Consider the following 16,790-nt stretch of genomic DNA (forward strand, 5'->3'; position numbering starts at 1 on the left):
GAGGCTCCAGAGGAGAAGCAATTCGACAGAGAAGCAGACAGCCGGCAGGCGCCGGCCCTGCACCTGTCTGAGCCCCACCCACGAGGGCATCCCCACCCTCCCCACTCCCTGGCTATCAGTCCCTGGTGCCTCGCTTTCCTCCTCGAGCCACATTCCTGGTCGCCTGGGGGCAGCCAAACAGCTCCACAGCCGGCATGCGTCATGGGCAGCAGCAGCAGCATTCCTGGGTCTGCTGCCGCCTGACTTTATAAGGGAGAAAGTCTGGGAGCCCAGAGTTGCTGGGCAGGATGGCTGGTGGGGAGGGCTGCACCCACAGTTGAGGGTGGTGGTGGGAGACCTGGACGTGCGTATGTGGGGGAGGTACACCTGGTGGTACTGAGACGGAGCAGGAGGTGAGGGATGGGGAGAGAGAGGGAACCCATATTTATTCATTCATTCATTCATTCATTCACTCCTTCACAAATGCAATATGCAGCGATTGAGATGGAAAAGAAGAACCAACCTGGGAGAGAGAGAAAGCCTGAGAAAGATATTGAAACTGAGAATGAGAAATAAAGACCCCTCCTCCACATAGACTGAACTCAGGATCCAGATAGAGGCCTGAGGAAGGAGATGGAGGAGGAAAAACCAAGAGAGACAGAGAAGGCAGGATGTTGACAGCGAGGGTGCTGCTATGGACAGGAGCAAGGAGGGTGAGGAGGGGGGCACCCTGCCCGCCAGCTGGGGAGCGGAGAGGGCCTGCTCTGGGGAGAAGCCGAACTTTTCCACCATAGCCCCTTGGGGTTTGGCACCAGGGGTGGCAGATCCTGCTTCCAGATCCAGACCCTGGGTAGGCAGGGGTGAGGCTGGGAGAGTCCCCTGAAGGAGTCTGAGGGGGGCTGTTGGGTGGGGTGCTCCAGGAGGGCCAAGGCAGGGATGAAGGGCTCTCTGTCTCCCCTCATGAGTGTGTGTGTGGGTGGCCCACCGGGGGGCTGAATGCTGCCCTGTGTGAGAGCAGGGATGGGCCAGGTGCCCTGTCCCAGCAGCTGGCCCTCCCTGAGGTCACCCAGGCCCTCCAGAACTCAGGCCAGATCCCCTGCCCTTGTGCCTCCAAGGGATTCGCTTTTACTCTACCAGCATTCTGCCCCCAAGCCAGGGAGCCTCTGAGGAGGCTGGGGTAGGGTGGAAAGTTCCCTGACTTAAAACCAGAGCCGAAGGGGCTGACGCCCCTGCACAGCCCCCGCCCATCTCAGAGCTGGGAGAGCAGTGCAGTGTGCTGACCTGAGAGCCCTACGGAGCACCACGGACCCCTGCACAGCACATGGGGCGGAATGCAGCCCTGAGCATGCGCGAGGGCAGGTCAGCGCCATGCGTCACAGCATGTGTGTGAGTGGGGGCAGCTGAGGATGCGGTGCCCAGTCTGGGCCTGGAGACTGGAGCCACGCCCGCCTCCCTGGGCTCCCAGGCAAGGGAGAAGCTGTCACTATGTCTATTCAGGTGTCAGCCCCGCCTCACCATGTCCCACAGCCCCCTCAAGGCTCAAACCGAGCTATCACCTTTCCCCAAGCCTGTTACCTCAAAAGGTAACAACGGGGAAGGTTATAGGGACAGACTTCAGGTCAGACCAAAGGGAAACAGAAACACCGCAGTCTAGCCACTCACCCCCTGCCCGGGCTGGCAGCCTGGGACATGCTCACGCCCCGCAGACCAGCAGTGCCCACGGCTCTGGCTCTCCCCCTCCCTGAGTCCAGACCGGGAGTCCATAACCCAGGGCCACCCCAGCGGCCCGCTGACCACCTGCTCCTCTCCTGCCTCGCAAGCCACGGCCACAGGAACAACAGCGGGTTGGTTCAAAGTCACAGGGAACTTTAAACAGCAGCTGTCCCTCTCGGAGACAAGAGCTTGTCCCAGTGGAGTGCGGGAATGTCAGTCACGGCAGGGCCGGCCGCTGCCTCGTCTCAGCACTACTGAGGCCTCGGCTGGGGTCAAGGTGGCTCTCGACTTGCTCTCAGGGTACTTGACCTTTTGTCTGGTTGCCTTTCTGGTCCCTTGGAAGGCCGAGGAGGCCAGGGCAGGACAGCGGTTTCCTCAGCTATTGGCTGAGCCCTGACCCTGGTCACTGGCCTTGGCTACTGTCCTCCAACCACGCACCCAGAGGCCACCCATGCCGAGGGGCATATCTTGGGGAACATGTCCAATTTTGGGGAGCCCCTCTGGAAGGTGAGTACCCCTGGGACGGGTGGGTGCGAGATGCTAAGTTCAGTCCACAGACGCTGACAGGGGCAGGGCTGGTGCCCTGGGCTCCCAGCCACGTGTCCCAACCCTGGGGCCACGTGGAACACAGAGGAAGTGGGAGGGAAAATGAGAGGTTGTGCCGGACTGAGCCGCCCAGAGTCCACCCAGACTGGACGGCTGGGGCGGAGGAAGGAGGGCCCTCAATGGAGTCTTTGTGGAAGCCCGGCTGCGGAGGGGTGGGGCTGCTCTGGTGGCGAGCAATTCCCAGAGGCTTTTCCTTGCCCTATAATTTTCCTCCTTGTGCAGGGAGATGAGCGGGTTTCCAGGCCCCCTTCCACATTCCCTTTCCACCAGCTTCCTGGCCTGGAGGAAAGTGGGACCCTCATCTCAGTGGGCCCAGCCTGAAAGACACAGAGTGAGGGACCCTCACGTGGCATGGGGCCTGCCCAGCCCCCCGCCCCAGCAGGGTCCCTATGAGGTAGCTGCTGTTTTACAGGTGAGGAAACTGAGGCTCAGAGGGCAGTCGCCTGTGCTAGGGCCTCAGGAGGAGCAGGGGCAGAGCTGGATTCAAGCCCCTGTGGGTGTGGCTCCAGAGCTGGGTGCTTCAGTATCAGGGAGGGGGCGTGTGTGCGTGCGTGGGTGCATGTGTGTGTGTGTATGTGTCTGTTGTTGCATGTGAATTGAAAGTGGAGCATCTGCTGCTGGCTCCAGCAGCGGGAGGAGGGTGTGAGAACTGGCCCCCTGCCTGGGAAGACACACTTTTCCCTTCCTGTCCTCAGGGGCTCCCTCTGTCAGGGTCGGGGGTGGAGGTGGAAGGGGGGAGGGGAGACCATCTGCTTTCATGGGTGGTTTGGCAGCTGGCCTCTCCTAGCCTGGCTGGCTGGGGTCCGGCTCTGGGACTGGCTGGATCAGGGAGGGACCTTCTTCAGGGCTGGCTGAGGACAGCACGTTCCAAAAACCAGTGATAAGTGCTGGCCATGCCCACTGGGGTTTTGGAGGTCAGGGAAGAGGGTGAAGACGCAGGGGGTGTGGGCTCTGCCCAGGGTGAGAAGCCTGCCCCCAGGAGGCTGCCAGGCCAACCCCTCTCTTGGGCTGAATCCAGAGCCAGGGAGCATGTTGCTCATCTCTGAGTCTCCCCCCCACTCCGGGAGGAGAAACCACTAAGAGCAGGGCTGTTGGGGAGGCATCTCGGGGCTTCCCTGAGCCTGGCAGACAGGGCTTGGAGACAGTGAGTGTGCAAGCTGGGATGGGGGACAGAGGAAGCAATGACTGTTGGTCTGGACAGAGGCCTGAACTGATTTGGCCCAGCTTGTGCTCAATAAGCTGTGTGTCTTGGAGAAGCCACCACTATCTCTGCCTCAGTTTCCCCATCTGAAATACAGGGAAGGGGGTGGGATGACCCCACAGACAGAAGTCCATGTCCAGGAGACTGGGGGAAGCAAAGGCTTGGGTGAGGGACCCCCCAACACACACACACACATGCACACCCTCCACTCAGAGCCATGTGCTCTCTCTGGCTTCAGTTTTCCCATTTGTAGAAAGGAGATCTGGATGGGGAGGCTGACACAAACCTGACCCCTGGCCAGCCCAGCCCAGCTCAGCAGAAAGTGCTGGTGGAGAGATGTCACTACAGCGGGTACTGTGGAGCCACCTCTGGCCAGACTAGAAGCTCTCGAGGACAGGACCCAGGGCCTGTACCCCTTGCCCAGGGCACCTGTCATGCAGGAGGCCCACACGCATGTGCTAAGGGAGGAAACAGCAGCACCTGAGGGATGCTGAGGGATGGTCAAAGGGAGGTGGCATTTGGCCCACATGAGGGATTTTCTATCAGGCAGAGCTGACAACAGACAGGCAGAGTAGCAAACTCCTGGCACTGGTGGTGTGCCGGCAGGAGGGCGTGGCCTGGGAGGGTGGACCAGGAAACCTCAGTGTCCTTGCTAATGGCTTCTGTGCTAACCAGGTTCCCCAGAGATCCCCAGACTGAGACCCCCCCACTCCGGGCAGGCCCAATTCCTCTCAGAATAGGTTCCTGCCTAGCACCCCCCACCTGCCAACTCTAGGACCCCTCCAGACTGTGCACAGTGCCTGAGCTGTGCCCCACCCCTGCCCCACTCTCTCTAGCCCATCTCTTCTCCCCTAGCCTCAGGCACTGCCCTCTTTGCCATGGAACCCACATCTCTGTCTCCAGCACCCACTCTCCAGGGCTCTGGGCCCACCTGCCAGTGCCCCTAGATATCTACACCAAGAACACCCACAGGAACCCCCAAACCCAAGCCCATCCATCTCAAGCCAGACTCAGTGTCATCTCTCCCCCAACCACCCACGATCCAGTGAAGGCCCCACCGCCCACTCACCGCTGCGTAGAAATCTGAAAGTCATTTTGGTCATTCTCCCTCCTCCTTCCCCATGTTGCATCCATCCTGCCCCTAAATTCTCTTTCAAATTCGTTTCCCCTTCTCTCTCCTCTGTGCCATCCCACAAGGCAGATGGCCACCATCCCTTGCCTGGCTTAATGAATTTCCTGTCTCGTTTTGCTAATAGCAGCCACACTTGACCTAAACTGAAAGTCACTCCATCATCCTCCCTCGCCTGGAAGACTTCAATGGCTCCCCATTGCCCCCCGATCAAGTCTCAACCTTAGTGTGGCACTGAAGGTGCTGGGGGACCCCGCCCCTGCCCCGCCAGGTTTTCCCGTTCACCTCCCTCGAACACCCCACATGTCAGGCTTGCCAGGCCTTGGGCTGTTATCCATCCACACCTGACAGGTCCTCACTCTCAGCCTTTGCTCAGGCTGGGCCTTCTGCCCTGCAAGCTCTTCTTTGCTTTCTGCCTGTGAAATGCCCTCATGCTCCTTCAGGAAAGAAGTCCTCCTCCACCCTTCCCCACAGCCAAGGCTCTTCTCTGTATTTGGGGTACAAAGACACTCATCTGTGGCTTGGGGAGTTGCCTTACTCTGTTAACACTGAGAATCGGGGACAAGACTGATGCTGCTTAGTGAAGGGAGATGAGAAGATAGCAGGGAGGGGCCCAGGAGGGCAAGAGGGGCAGCCACGCTCCCTAGGTGACCCAGCTGGCAGAGGCTGCACTGGGAGCTTGCCCCAGCTCTCCCCCACCTGTCTTATCTCCAGACTACTTTCCAGGCCTCCTCTGCCCTCCAGGCCGCCAGTGCCCAGAGGCAGGGGGCTGGACACAATGGCTGGGGTGGGGTGGGGAACTGCCCCAGCCAGCGAGTGCTTTTTTGGGCCTGTGGTGACAGAGTCTGGTGCTTGTTTTTAAAGAAAATAGAATCAGAGCCCCTATTTATAGCTGGAGGCCATAGCCACAGACAGGAGATGGATGGGGTTGAGGCTGTGCAGGCTCCGGCTCAGGCAGGGCCTGGGGGTGGGGCTGTTCCCAGGCCCCCTGCCCCCCTTTCTCAGCCCCCAAGGAAGCGCCTGTGGGATCCTGACATTCCTGGGGACAGGATGTAGCCTGTGCTTTGGGGCAGGGGAAGGAGGGACTTGGTGAGGGGGATGGAAAATTTCACTTGGGACTGGTCCCTGGGGCCCAGAGTCCCTGGTGGGAAGGGGTGGAGGTGAGGGTGTGTTATGTCTACCGGGAAGACAGAGAGGCACCTGTGGAGGGGGGTGCCGGTTGCAGAGGGAGCACTTCGGACTACCACTGGGACTGGGGAGAGGAAAGAGCACAGAGCAGAGCCAGAGGGAGGGGGCGGGCAGAGACAGAGAGACAGGGGTGGGGGAGGCAGAGACAGAGCGAGAGACAGGGATGGGGGAAGAGGGATCTGCAGCCCAGCTGACACTGTGGGTAGAAGGGGAGACAGAGCAAGCCTGGAAGATTGGAAGTGGCGGCTTCTGTCCCAGATCAAGTCTTCACGGTCCCGGCAGAGTGGTCAGAGTCTGGGTTGGATCAGTCAGGACGGGCAGGAATGAGGCATCTCTGTGGCCTTCACCCCAGAAGGCCAGGCCTTGCCCACTCCCCCTACAGGGGCCCAGGGCCCCGAGACCCTCTGTTCCTGGTAATCTCAGGGTGGGAGGCCCAGACCTGTTTGGAGGCAAAGAAATGCTGTGGGGGAAGATGGGCTTTGTCATGAAGACCCTGAAGGACTGTCCTGGGCAGACGGGGTGGGGTAGTGCCAGGACCAGTGGGGAAAGGTCTGGGCTCAGACTTGCTAGGGGCTGACTTCCCCAGGCCTGGAGGGGTTATAAGCTGAGGCTATGGCCTGGGCTCACACCTGCTGCCAGCCTCTATTCAGACCCCTCCCTTGGTTGTGCCGTTGGGGGCTGTAGGGTGGCTGTAGCCTGGGGTGTGTGTCATGGAGCCATAGCCACAACCGGTGACTCAGACAGTTAAAAAAAGGAGCAGCTTCCAGCGGTGACTCAACTGGCTCTGGAGGGGCTGGGTGGGTCTGGCTGGTACAAGATGGGGTGGTCTGGGTTTATTTTAGGTTGGGCGGGGCTTGGGCCAGCGGGTAGAAGAGGCAAACCGGGGGTGGAGAGGAACCGCTACTCTCATCCTGGGAGAGCCCCAGGACTCCATGCCAAGGTAGAAAGTGGTTTCTCGATGCCAAGGAGCTCTGGCAGGCTGGGCTGCCTCTCGGCCCCATTCCAGGCCCAGTCTGCCTTGCTGTGTGGCCCCAAAGAAGCAACTGGCTCTCTCTGGACAGAGAAGAGCCTCTGTCCTCAGACTTTTATTAGAGCAGATTTTGGAGACTGAAGATCCTACCCAGAAGCCCAGAGAGGGACAGAGGTCTGCCTAAGGCTACACAGCAGGGCCAGGTATCCCAAGGGCTGCCATTATACAGCTGCCTCAGACGCCTAAAACATCTCTCCTGCCCCAGGGCTGTCGACAATTGGAGGGACAGGCCCCCATCTGAGTACCTGCCCCTGGAGGGGCTCCGCTGAGCTCCAGATGGGTGGCTGGAAACACATCGGCACCAGTTGCCCAGAGACAGAGGCTCAGGCGGGGGCAGGCACCTGGATTCTATTAGCACACATCCGGGGAGGCGGTGAGGTTGCCCAGTGGTCTGTTGAGAAGAGTTACCTCTATAGGGGTGAAGGCAGAGGATGCCCACACACTGGGATCTCGACCTGGGGGCCCAGGCTCTGGCCAGCCCCTTATCCAGTGTCCCTCCAGACAGCACTCCCCCAGGCTGCTCACCGACTCTGTAGCCATTTCCTGAGACTCATTTCCCCTCGCCTCCACCAACTCTGAGCTCACACATCCCTGGATTCAGGCATCACCACCACCGCTGATGGGTCCAATCAGCCCAAGGCAGAAAGCGCCACTCACTCCCTCAGTCAAGACTCTGCTCCTCATGGTGCAACCACTACTGCTTAAGGACCGGTGGCAACAGCCCCGAAGGAGCTCTGGCAGTTGAGCCATCTCTCATCGGGGCCCACAGGGGTGGGCAGAGAGCAGGGAAAGACAGGCTTCTAGGCTCCCTGTCCTATAAAAGGTCCTGGTGCCTGCTCATTCTCTTCGTCCCCACCCTCTGCTCTCGGGACAGGGTCTGAGTTTCCTTTGGTCATTTCTTCAACCCATATTGATTGTGCTGTACTCCGGCTCAATGATCGCCATCTCTGGGGCTACTGGGCTGTGGGGCAGGGCTGGGAGGGGCTGTCCTGCTCTCCTCACGGTCAGAGTCAGTCAGATGTAGAACACCCCTCCGCTTTCTGAAGTGTCCAGGGCTGGCAGGCAGTGGCTGGCTGATAGCTCCCTTGGGGGCCCACCTCCCCTTTTCCACATCACTTTGTCCCACACAGACCCTCTCACAGGGGCACCTCATCCAATCTCCTGCCTTGGAACCTTTCTCAAAGATTCCTAAGCAGGAGCCCCATATTGCTGGGTCTGCCTGCCTCCAGAAGAGGATGGTACTAACAGAGTAACAGCAACCTCAGGAGCATGTACTCCAGGCAAAGGGCTTTAATCCTCAACACACATAGGAGTAGGAATTATTTATCCTCATTTTAGAGAGGGGAAAACTGAGGCTTAGAAAGGCTGTGTCACTTGCCCAAGGTCATGCATCAAGTGGTGGGGCTGGAATTAAATCCCAAGTTCTCTAGCACCATGTTCTTTCCCACCATGTGCCTGGCCTCCTGACTCCCCCAGCCCTGCAGCGGCTTCTGGAGTTGAGGACTCAGGGGAGGGAGAGGTGGGGCCTGAGTCAGGACAGGGGCAGAAGGGGAGCTCACTCTTAGCTGCTCTAAGACGCCCAAAAAGGGTGATTCGTTCCTTCCCTGACCACAGCGGGAAGTGTCTGTGTCTGGGACCGAGGCCTGCCTGGCCGGCCTCCAGCGGCAGGAGAGCTGGGCTGGCCCCAGCCGCTGTGCACAGGGAAGGGGGCAGGGAGGGGCGTGTCATGGGAATCAGCATCCTGGGCCCACTGATATTTATAGCTGCTCCCTCCTAAAATATGGGGGGGAGGGGTTGCTCTTAGGTGGGAACGGAAGTTGGTCTCCGCTCCCCAGTCCCCTCTATCTCCCCAGAGAGCAGGCTGGCCCAGGCCAGAGGCTCTGCCCTGGCGATAGAGCTGGGGGCTGAGTGTCCTGAGTTGGGGGTTTCCCCCACAACTGCTGGCTCAGGGGCTGGTCACTCTCCCAGCCCTGAGCCAGGCTGCTGAGCAACACTGTGTGTGTGTGTATGTACGCATGCACATGTGCATGCACACCTACTAGGCGTCACACTGATGGAGGTCATGGACCAGGGCACAGACGCCAAGTGAGGGTAGGGGAGAAAGTCCTGTAACCCCACAGAGATGGACGGCCCCAGAACAGGGGCAGACCAGGCTGTGGGCCTCAGGAATCAATGGTTGGAAAAGGCTCCCAAGGCGGGTGGTGCTGGAGCTGTGCGTCGAAGGATGGGGAGAAAAAGGGAAGACCAGTTGCAAGGAACAGCTTGAGCAACGGTGGAAGGGCGCCAGGGATTATGGACTATTTATCTGATGGCCTAGTTCATCAGCCAGACTGAGGGGCACAGGATCACCCTGAATGAGGCTGATATCCTGTGGGAGAGAGGACCTAGCACAGTCATCGTGTCTTTGGGCCCGCAGGCAGGTGGCACATGAAGCTCTTGCCTACCTGGACGCTCAGGAATGTCCCTTTTGGTTACAGGAGGGGCAGGAGTGGAATGCTGGGTTAGGAGTGGTCAGGTCCCTAGGCCTGGCTTGGAGGAAGTTCCTGCCTTCAGGCCCCCAGACCTGGCTCCACCTGGGGCAGGACATCTTCCAGGGCCCTTGGTATCAATCTTGATTTGGATTCTTTGAAAGCCAGGAAGTCCTTCTTGTATCTGACCTTAGTCTCCCCTGCTCTCAGTATGTTTCAACTCAAAGCAATTCATTGGTTTTCAAGTCTTTTTTTTCTTTTTTAAAGCCACAGAATTCTTTATCAAAACCACATGTTACAGGGGCTGGCCTGTGGTGGTGGTTAAGTGGTTAAGTTCGCACTCTCCACTTCGGTGGCCCGGGGTTCACACGCTCGGATCCTGGGCGCGGACCTACGCTCCACTTGTCAAGCCACGCTGCAGCAGGTGTCCCATATAAAGTAGAGGAAGATGGGCACGGATGTTAGCCCAGGGCCAATCTTCCTCAGCAAAAAGAGGAGGATTGGCAACAGATGTTAGCTCAAGGCTACTCTGTTTTATTTATTTATTTGTGAGGAAGATTAGTCCTGAGCTAACATCCGTTGCCAATCCTCCTCTTTTTGCTGAGGAAGATTGGCCCTGGGCTAACATCCGTGCCCATCTTCCTCTACTTTATATGGGATGCCACCACAGCGTGTCTTGACAAGCTGTGCATCAGTGTGCACCGGGGATCTGAACCTGCGAACCCCAGGCCGCCGCAGCGGAACGCGTGCACTTAACCACTATGCCACCAGGCCAGCCCCGTCAGGGCTAATTTTTCTCCCCAAATAAAAAAAATCAAAACCCAAAAACCCACATGTTACACAAAGCCCCAATCTCTACACACATGTTCATGGAGCTGCTCTGCATGACTTGGGGTGGGGCAGGCACCCCATATTCCCAGGCTCGGCCACCTGTGGATGTAAAGCCCTGGAGTACCCCAGTTGGCACTATGTGATCTCTGTGGCCCTCTGTGGGCTCAGTCCTGGGTGCAGCAAGATAGTGGAGACCCCCGAGAAAAGCAGACAGGAGGTCTGCCCTTGGGGAGCTGCTGGTCCTGTGAGCAAGGCCACCGCCTAAACCAGGGTACAAGGACAAAGAACCGGGAGGCCCAGCCCGCACTCTGGTCAGGACTTGCTGTGTGATTCTGAGAAAGCAGCTGTCCTCTCTGGGCACTGGTTTCCCTATGAACCATGTGGGGGGCTGGTTTGGAGTGGAGAGTCTCTGCAGTAAGGTCTGGGAGGGGAAGGGGCCTCAGTGATCCCCAACGACAGTTAAACCATGAGAGAGACACACATGGAAGCAGTTTAGCATGAGCAGTGGCGGGAGGCCTGGCTGATGCACAGGCAGGATGTCCTGGCAGAGCTGGCTCCTCTGTAGGCTGGGAGCAGCCTGGGCGTGGGCAGGAGCTGAGCGGGAGAAAGGAACGGTCAATAGGATAGGCACTGTCCAGAACGGGGGTGAGCCATGCCACCACGCCACCTTGATGGTAGCTCCCGGGGATACCACCCTACATCTGAGACAAACATGGCTTCATCTGCCACCCTAGCTGTCGGGGGAGGGTTGGGGGGCTTACGCAGTGAGAAAGTGGGGAGGGTTTGGAGAGGTGGGGGGCCCTTGCTGGAGGGGTATGGGGAGATAGGAGCAGAGATCTGGGGTCCTCAGGGAGCTGTCTCTCCCCTGCAGACCTGTCTCTCTCCCCTGCTGGGGGGCCTGAGCCCACTGGTGGGTGGCTGCCCAGTTGGCTTGATCCAGGAAAGCGGCTGTTGTTGGCGTGAGAACACCATGGCCCAAAGAGTGACCTGAGGCCAGTCCCTGCTGTCCTCTGAGTCGCTCATCTGTAAAATGGGCATGTTTCTTGACTTGCAGGGCTGCCGTGAGGCAGCAGGACAACATGGCGAGTGCCCCCCACCGGGTGTCTCCAGAGGTGGGGGCTCAGTTATAAGACAGCTCCTTCCTCCCCACCGTTTGGAGTCACGGACCCTCCCGAGAAGCAGAGAGAACAGGGAGCGCCTACCCCAGAGGGAATCCAAGCACAAAACTGTTCATCAAATTCAGTTCATTCAAAAATTACTCACACACATTCAGTAATAACGGTAATCTAGCACTCTGGAAGGTAGAGGCGGTGAAGGAGCAGAGGGACCAGAGAGGGAGCAGGCTCAAGTCCCGGACCAAAGGCCCCCTTGCTCATTTCCTCCCGGCACTGAGGATAGGACCCCAGTGTGGCATAGTACCCCTGCCCCCATGCCGTCCTCCTTCCCCCAGGCGCCACCCAGCCCAGGGCTGTGAGCACAGCTGGCTGCGCTCACGGCTGTGCATACTCTTGTGCGCACTCACATCTGTGTGCGCCAGTGAGTGTGTACTCAGGGCTATTTCCAACTCCCCCTCCCCTGCCCCTCCTTCCGGGCAGCACGCCCAGTTCCCAGACACAGCCTATATACTTCCTCTGCAAGCTCCACACATGCCCCACTCCCCTCCCACCGACACTGCCAGCCGCCTGGCCCACCTGGCGCAGCCCCCTCCTCGGGCCCCTGGGCGGGCAGCACTGAAAGGCCCTTCTTGTCCTCCCCAGGAGGGTGGGCCAAGGTTGGGAGGGGGCTCAGTTATACTTGGTTCTGGAACAGCTTTTCCAGAGTCCGGGTGGGCTGGGCCAAGGGCTCTGGCCCCTGCCGCACCCCAGAGGCCTGGGGCAGTGTGCGCGCTCACGAGGCTCAGAGGCTATCTCCAGCACCACTGGTCCCCTAGACCATCCTTTTTTTTTTTTTCCCCCCGTGAAGATTGGCCCTGAGCTGACATCTGTTGCCAGTCTTCCTCTTTTTGCAAGACTGGCCCTGAGCTAACATTTGTGCCAATCTTTGTCTATTTTGTATGTGGGTCACTGCCACAGCATGGCTTGATGAGTGGTGTAGGTCTGTACCTGGGATCTGAACCTGCAAACCCAGGTGAGTGGTGTAGGTCTAGTACCTGGGATCCGAACCTGCAAACCCTGGGCCACTGAAGCGGAGTGTGCGAATTCAACCACTACGCCACTGCGCCAGGCCGCCCCCACCCAAACCTTCCTTAGAGGCAGAAGACTCTACCCTGATTCAACTCCTTGCACCTGATGCCCCCACGGCCCTGCTCTAAGACACCCCCATCAGTCCAGAGCCCCCACCCAGGTAACGCGGGAACCCTCCCAAGTACTCTGCCTGAGTCCCACCTGAGCCCCTCACCTTCTGCCTTTCAGAGTCAGCCGGGCCAGGCCAGGGACGAGGCGCAGGGACCACCGGCCATGTGTGCTCCGTGCTCACCCTCACCTCCCGGTTTTGCTTGCGTCATTCCCCCTGCACCAGCTCAAACCCAATCCTCCCCATGCTTGTCGCTCTGCAGAGGGCCTCCACAGGGTTCAGAAGGAGCTGGACACCACACTGATCACCCACACTGTCACAGTGGCGTAAGCCTAGCCCCCGTGTAGGCAGGGAGCTCCCTCAGAGCAGGACTGAGGGCTCTTCCTGGGCAGCTGGGCTTCTCTAGAGCACCCTGCTTCCTCCCTGGGGCCTCAGTTTCCCTGTCAGTACAATTGGAAGGTTGGCCCAGATGGTGTCCAGGGGTGCTTGACTCTCAGGCCCCCTGACCGGGACGTTCTGGAATACTGATGAGTGCAGGGAGAGCATTCCAGCATACCCCACTCTGGTACCTAAGACCCTGAGGGCCTTTGGGGCTAGGGGTGTCCAGGACGGGTGGGAGTGATCCCTTCCTCAGGTAGCGGCTGCCCCCGTTGCAGAGACCAGGATGGGGAACTAAGCCAGGTATGGTGACAGATATGTGTTGTTGGAGGGGAGCCCTGCCTGGGATGGGGAGAGGATACCAGCTTCCCCCCTTCCCCCCGTCATTTCCAAATCCGTCCTAAAGGCAGGGGTCGGCTTAATGTTATAAAACCCCACTGACGCCATGCCACTCTCCTCTCTAAAACCTTTGTTGGCTCCCCACTGCCAACAGGGCATAGGCTGTGGGCTGCATTTTGCCATTTAAGGTTTCTGTGCCCCAGCCCAAAGGCTCTTCCTGGCTTGTGCTCAGAATATGCCTTCCAGCCAGGCTGCTGGCCTTCCTACCTCCACACCCCTCTGCTCATACCCACCTCAGTGCCTTTGCTCACGGAGCCCCTGCCTGGAGTTCTGACCCCGTTCCCATCTTCCAAGGCTTGGCTCAAGGATCACTCTCTGCCCTGCCCCAGCTTGCCTCTGAATTTCTCTTCTCCACACTCTTCATCTGGATCTTTACAGACATGATAGGAACTGCTGTTTGAGTTTTAATTTGCTTCTCTGCCTCCTGAATGAGTCCAGGTTCAGCCTGTGCATTTCTACGCCCTCCCTATTGCCCAGCACAACGCCTGCACACTGTAGATGCAGAGAAGGATTTGAGGATGGCTCAGTTGAAGCCCAAGGAGGTGGAGGTGCTGGAATCTCTCCCTTGGCTGGAGGCTGAGGGCTGGATGAGCAGACCTCCCCAGTCACCTCAGATGTCCCCTTCCCACCTCCCTAGAGGCTCAGCCCAGCTCCCAGGCCCTGAGACCTTGGAGGATGGGGTCCCTGGGGATAGGAGCAAAGAGCTTGGGGATCCAGCTCTGACTCACCCCAGTGGGGGGGGTCTACCCTGACTCATTTCCCTTCTGGGCACTCATGATACTGTCCATTAGAGCTGGCTTCCCCATCTGATGGGGAGAAGGGTGTGGCCTGGGCCCCTGAAAGGGAGACTCAGGCCCTTCCTCTGCTCAAAATTGCTCTTGGGAATGGTCGCAGAAGATGTTGGCTGAAGCACTGATTCATACATGAGTACTAATGACTGATGGGCCCTGGGGCCACAGTTCTTATGGTACAATTAGACCATGCCTTAACTAAAGGAAGAATGCTGTAAAGAATTCTGGCACTGTAACAGAGAGGGGACACATCCTAGCACCTCTCAGAAAGCAAACTGTCATTCAGTCTCTGCTGGGGTCAAGCACCAATGCCTGGGACAGGGAGGTATGGCAGGGGGTTGTCCAGGGCCGTCTGAGGGACAAGCCCCTGCTGGGGTACAGGATGTCTGAGGGGCACCAGCTCTGCTTCTAGGAGGCTGAAGGGTGGGTGGTCCTGTCTGTCATCAACCAGGCCTTCTCAGTGAGAAGAGAGGAGAGAGAAAACTGGAGCGAGGAGGAGGGCAAGAGGAAGGTGGTGGTGAAGAGGCCAGACAGAAAATGCACCTGGGGACAAGGGGGTCGGGAGCGGGAGCAAAGCTTGGGAACGGGACAGGGGGAGGAGGCCGGAGGAGGTGGAGGAGGAGGTGCATGTGGGGCCCCACATAGGGTGGGGCAGGGTGGCTCCCTCCCCATTTCGCACCTCGCTGCCCTCCCCATTCCTGGCCTGGCTGTCAGAGTGCTTGCTTCTTGCTGTCCCTGGGTGTGCTTTGGGCACCAATGTGGTCACAGAAAGCCTGCTGGGCACCGGGAGCCCATATGGCATTGGAGTGGCCCCACTGGGTATAGTGGACAATCCTGTGCAGAGCCATTCCCTAGGAAATCTGACCCTGACAACCAGAACCCACATAGCCCGAGATGCAGAGCTATCCCTGGGGGTCCCACGTCCACCACGGGGGTCGAAGTCCTAGAGATCCCAGCCTGGAGTGGCAGAAGCACAGCCCCCTGGTCTGGGGGCCACTTGTGGGCCCTCCTGCTCTTTTCTCTACCTAAGGACCCCCCACGGCTCGTGCCAGTCTGCGCCGGGGTCTCAGGTCCCTCACTCACCTGCGGATGCTGGTCGGGCCAACATGGCCAAAGTTAAAGTCAGGGCCAGGGCGGGGGCCGGAGGCGGGGGCCACGGGCCGCAGCACATCGCGGCGGGCTGGGCAGCAGGACGTGCGCGCGGCGGAGCGGAGTCCGGAGCCTGGACACCGAAGTCGTGAGTTGAGAGAACTTGGCTTTTCTGGCGCAGGGTGGGATCCGGGGCGTCCGCCGCCGCACTTAACTCGGGGGCGGGGCAGGCGCCGACCCGCGCTCGAGTTTCAGGCGGGGGCTCCGCCGTCCCCCCCCCACCTTCTTAAAGGGCCCGTGCTGGGCTGCGCCTCCCCGTGCGGGGGTGAGGGCACCCTTACAGCTCGGTCAGACCCAAGCCCCACCTTGGAGATTTGGGACAAAGTCTCAGAGAAGCCCAGACCCCCTGAGCTGTGACTCAAGGGCTCCCGGAGGAGACCAACTCTGGGGGGAGACATGAGCTGGGCCAGCCCCTCACTCCTCTCCCTTCTGCCCTTGCAAGGGTCCTACATGCCAAGCCCAGGAGGAAGGACAGATGCCCGCCACCCCACAGACTGCTTCTGGGCGCTTTGCCTCTGAGGCCTCCTCAGGACTCCATTTGGGCAGAGAGGCTCCAGCCTGTGGTTCTGCAGGGCTCTGTGCCCACTGGCCTTGCGACCTTAACCTCTATCTCAGGGCTTCAGTTTCCCCCTCTGCTAGGGAAGAAATGTTCTCGAGTCTCCCACAAGGCAGGAGGGATTTTCAACTCCATGGTATTATTTGCCTCAAAATAACCCTGCAAGGTGGGTGAGAACCACTCCTCCCCCCATCTCAGGGAGGAGGCGACTGTGGCTCAGAGCTAGAAACAGTTCTTGCAAGGCCCCCAGGCCTAGAGTAGGCCATTGGGATCGTGACTCCAGGCCTCCTGACTCCTGACTCTGGGTCTTCCAGCTTCCTGGGGCTGCCTCTTGGAAATCTGGCCCGGGGTTTAGCTCCTACCTAGCAGCTTCGCACTGGGGCCCTGCTCCTGTTGGCTCCCTCCCAGGCAACAACATCAGCCCTGTCCCAAACGGGGAAGAAAGGAGAGTATCATCTCAGAGCTTCCAGTGCCCAGAGGCTCTGCCTGCTCTCTGCCTAGCCCCAGCCTCAGCATTGCCTGGCCTCGGTTTCTCTGTCCAGCGAATGGGTGGAATTGCACCCCTGGGGTGCTTTCCCCTCATCTCTTCCATCAGAATCCCTCTGTCACACCTGCCTGATTCAGCCCACCTCCAACCCCAGCCCACCATGCACTCTCTCCCCAGCTCCTCCCCTTGACCGGTGACAGTCCCACCATGTGTACACCACTTCATAGTTTGCAAAAAAATTGAGCCCCATTTTGCAGATGAAGAAACTGAGGCTAAGAGAGATTAAGGGACTTGAGCAAGTCTACACAGCTGCTAAGAGGTGGGACCAGGTCTTGACCCCAATCCTAGGGCTCTTACCACCACAGCACAGTGTGTTGGGCTGGGTCTGTGTGGAGGTTGTGAACACTGTCTTGAGCCCAGACAGACCTGGGTTCAAATCCCAGCTTTCCTACATAGCTGTCCAACACTGAGCAAGTCGCTTTACCTCCCTGTGGCTCAGTTTCCTCAGTTATAAAATTGGGTTTGTGAGGATTAAATGCCTTAATGTACCTCAAATGCCTAGCCCAGGGCTTGGCATACAGCAAGTGCTCAAC

At 58.9% G+C, this 16,790-nt stretch overlaps 1 protein-coding gene across 2 annotated transcripts in view; it reads right to left on the bottom strand.

Annotated features, from left to right (window-relative positions):
- The window catches only part of CSPG4 (chondroitin sulfate proteoglycan 4), a 36,319-nt gene extending 21,031 nt beyond the window's left edge, over positions 1-15,288 (bottom strand). For both annotated transcript variants that reach the window (XM_004421842.3, XM_087428732.1), the window contains exon 1: positions 15,089-15,288. In XM_004421842.3, coding sequence (XP_004421899.2) covers positions 15,089-15,176 — 88 coding nt within the window. In that variant the 5' untranslated portion in view covers positions 15,177-15,288. The remainder of the gene's footprint in view (positions 1-15,088) is intronic.
- Between the last annotated feature and the right edge of the window lie 1,502 nt (positions 15,289-16,790).

Source organism: Ceratotherium simum, chromosome 3, assembly GCF_057802395.1.
Source record: "Ceratotherium simum simum isolate JZ-2026a chromosome 3, ASM5780239v1, whole genome shotgun sequence".
Taxonomy (NCBI): domain Eukaryota; kingdom Metazoa; phylum Chordata; class Mammalia; order Perissodactyla; family Rhinocerotidae; genus Ceratotherium; species Ceratotherium simum.